The sequence below is a fragment of the Otolemur garnettii genome, unplaced genomic scaffold, assembly GCF_000181295.1.
Source record: "Otolemur garnettii isolate 467f Iridium unplaced genomic scaffold, OtoGar3 scaffold00134, whole genome shotgun sequence".
Taxonomy (NCBI): Eukaryota; Metazoa; Chordata; class Mammalia; order Primates; family Galagidae; genus Otolemur; species Otolemur garnettii.
The window spans coordinates 3,439,708-3,442,948 of record NW_003852529.1 but is presented as its reverse complement, the minus strand read 5'-3'; the positions used below and the strand labels follow the sequence as shown (position 1 = coordinate 3,442,948).

At 44.8% G+C, this 3,241-nt stretch overlaps 1 protein-coding gene across 3 annotated transcripts in view; it reads right to left on the bottom strand.

Moving 5' to 3' along the window:
- LOC100946560 (RNA-binding protein 4B) overlaps positions 1-3,241 on the bottom strand; it is a 14,548-nt gene that overhangs the window by 4,460 nt on the left and 6,847 nt on the right. For all 3 annotated transcript variants that reach the window (XR_002775385.1, XM_012810468.2, XM_012810469.2), the window contains exon 3: positions 345-1,021. Coding sequence is in view for 2 of the 3 variants with exons in the window: in XM_012810468.2 (XP_012665922.1) it covers positions 354-1,021 (668 nt within the window). In the remaining variant the exon portion in view is untranslated. The remainder of the gene's footprint in view (positions 1-344; positions 1,022-3,241) is intronic.

Below are 3,241 nucleotides of genomic sequence, written 5' to 3'. Positions count from 1 at the left end.
TTGTTGTTTGGCGGGTCCGGGCTGGGGATTCGAACCCGCCACCTTAGGTGTACGTGGCTGGCGCCTTAGCCGGTTGAGCTATAGGCGCCGAGCCTGATTAATGATATTCTAACAAACTGAGTCTGTTTTCTCAGAAAGACCAAGTTTTAGTGTAACATATTAAAACTTTGAAAAGCGAAATGAACCTCTAGCCTAAGCTTGAGAAATATTTAAGACTAACATGTAATTTGCATCTTTTAGATACTGTTCCAACTGCAAACTGGTGGCTCTCACCTCTATGAAGCATGGGTCTCTTTTGAGGGAACTTAAACAGAATTTCTTAACCACACCCACCCCACTCTCACCTCCAGTTTCTAAAAGGCTGAGTACCGTGCTCGGTCCACATACTGCTCCCGCTCATACCGGGCCATGTCATACAGAGAACTCCGTGCAGCTGCTGAAGCCTGAGATAACTCACTCTCTGGCCCATAACCGTAGCCCTCTCCAACTGTGGGGAGCACAGCTGCAGCACGCCGCAGCGGGCTCCTGTCCCTTCCATAATAGGATGAAGAGGTGGCAGCAGCAGCAGCCATAGCAGCTGAGGTGGCAGCAGAGCCAGAGTTCGGCAATAGGTGTCTGTCGTAGGGATCAACAGAAGTGGAGTTGAGGTGGCTGGTCACTGCTGTGCTTTGGACTTGAGGCAGATGGGACATGGTCTGTTCTGCATAATTGTACGCAGAAGCTGCTGCAGCCGCTGCCACTGCCTCATAAGAGCGAACCCGGTAACGCTTATAGTAGTCGAGGGCGCCATAAGCATCATTGTAGTACACAGACTCCCCGTAGCCCATGGTGTAAGGTGTGCGGACTGCTCCATACTGTTCATTGTACTGCTCAGTAAAGTCTGCCACGCGGCCTGTACGATCTACAGGGCACTCTTTGGACCAGTGCCCCTCTTTCCCACACCGATAGCAGCCACTCTGGTCTCCCATCCCAGGGGCAGTCCGAAGCCGACTTGTGGACAACTGCACGTGCATTCTTTTGCCTTGAGGAAATAGATGTAAGAAGATTATAACTCATTGGCACTCTTTATCCTCCCCTAAATGAAAGTAACTAATTAGCAGAAGACACATACACACAGATACACTCCTATGACCCTATTTTAGCAATCCCCTCCAAAAAATAGTTGAAAGTTACTGGGTTTTTTGAGATAGGTTGTCACTCTCACTCTGGGTAAAGTGCTGTGATGTCATAGCTCACAGCAACCTCAAACTCCTAGGCTCAAGTGATCCTCTTACCTCAGCCTCCCGAGTGGCTAGGACTACAGGCGCCCGCCACAACACCCAGCTAGTTTTTCTATTCTTAGTAGAGTTGGGGTCTCACTCTTGCTCAGGCTGGTCTAGAACTCCTGAGCTCAAGCAATCCACCCGCCTTGGCTTCCTGGAGTGCTAGGATTATAGGCATGAGCCACCCTGCCTGCCCTGAAATGAAGTTTTAATACAGATAACAGCTAGATAATTTAAGTCTTCAGAGGCCAGTTAATATCATGTACTTGGGCCAACAGAACTGATTGCTTTCTACTTCTGTTTCCACGAATTCCTTTTCCTCCTAAACACAAAAATTGAAAAAATTTCCATTTCTCACTGGTAAGACTGTTATTAATTGTAATTAAATGTAAATGTAGCTGCCAGTACTTCTAAATCAAATATCCAACAAAAACCTCAGTTATGCCAGATTTGGAAGGCATCTTACCTGCCTCTCACTAATTTAAGGGCCACATAAGGCCTTAGCATTTTCAGTAGTTTAAAAACCACAGCAATCTTTCGTCCATCTGGTTTCCTCCTGCAGTTTTTGCAGGTGTCATCAGAAGGCTTCCTCTGTTAAGTACAGGTACACAAATCATAGCTGGCGCATCTGCTTTGTCTCCAATATCTCTGGAGGTTCTAAGACCCTGCAGATTTCAGCCCATCCCCACTTTTTTCCCACAAGGGTGAATTCACACCTACTATGGAAAGGAAACTACTTGTCCAAGGTGTCTTAATAGCAAGAATTAGAAAGATCTTGAAACAATATGAATTTCTAAGGGACAGTGCATTCCCATGTAATGGAAGGATCATCATTTCATCCTCTCATGTGGCCTAAAATTATTTGTAGGGGATTGCCTACTTGTTAGAAAAATGCAGCATTTGCCTAAAGGCCTCTGGACACTCATACAAACAGGCCACATCCATACTTCTAGGAAATGACTAACACTGAAGAACAGCTAAGAGAAGAAACACCCTTTGCCCAGGGCTTGTGTACCAGTAAACCCAGGGACCCTTAGTGAGAACATCAAATGAAGTTTTTAAAAGCAGTTGAGGAAAAGAAGTAACTGTGGCAGTAACTTAGTCCAATAAATTTCTTAAGACTTTTGGAGATCAAGTCAATGTTTTTCAAAGGCAGCCAGTACAGACGTAGAGAACTAGGGGCTTCTTGCCACTCTTAAGGGCTGCTTAATAAATCCCCCCTCCACGATAGGCAAGTTACTCTCTCTTTAACAGACCTTGTTCTGGATGCAGCTATGCGATAGGCCTCGTGCTCCACCATCCTGTTGGAAACAGCCAGATTCAGGACGGCAGCCAGAACAGCGCCATGCACTGACCCTGAGAGGGGAGCGGGTTAGTGCAGTAACATCACTTTAGTCAAACTCAGTTCTGCCCAATGTCTAAGATTCCTGTCACCCCAGTTTCTGGTATTTGCCACCTCCAATGTAAAACCCACTCTTTCGCATAAACAAGGGCGCTGCGGCTTTGTCCCTCCAGCTGCTAGCAGACAGGCAGCATCCACCATCATCACTGATACAGTCAACAGATACTGAATGGCAATAATTCTATTAAAGCTACATGTAGACATCCATTGTTTTCAGAGACTTAATACTTAATACTAATTCTTAGATGTTATTAAGGGCCACAGTGCTAATTATCCTTACAGCAGAAACACAGATTTCTGCTCCAATTTAAACTTCAGTTGCAGAGTTCTCTATAATTTAAAGGACTGCAAATCTCTTGCCCCTCAAACATGCAAAGTGATATTAAGCTGTGTGACAAGACACAAACTGCTCTAAGTCTAAAGTCAGAGTAACCGTGCCAACCTAAAAAGCAGCCAATCCGGAGACCTGAAGTAACATTTTTAAGGAAAAAATTCAATTCAACTTGTACTTTAATAGATTTTGGGACAGTTCTTCTGAGAAACAAAACTTAGTAATTTTACCTTTTTTTTTTTTTTT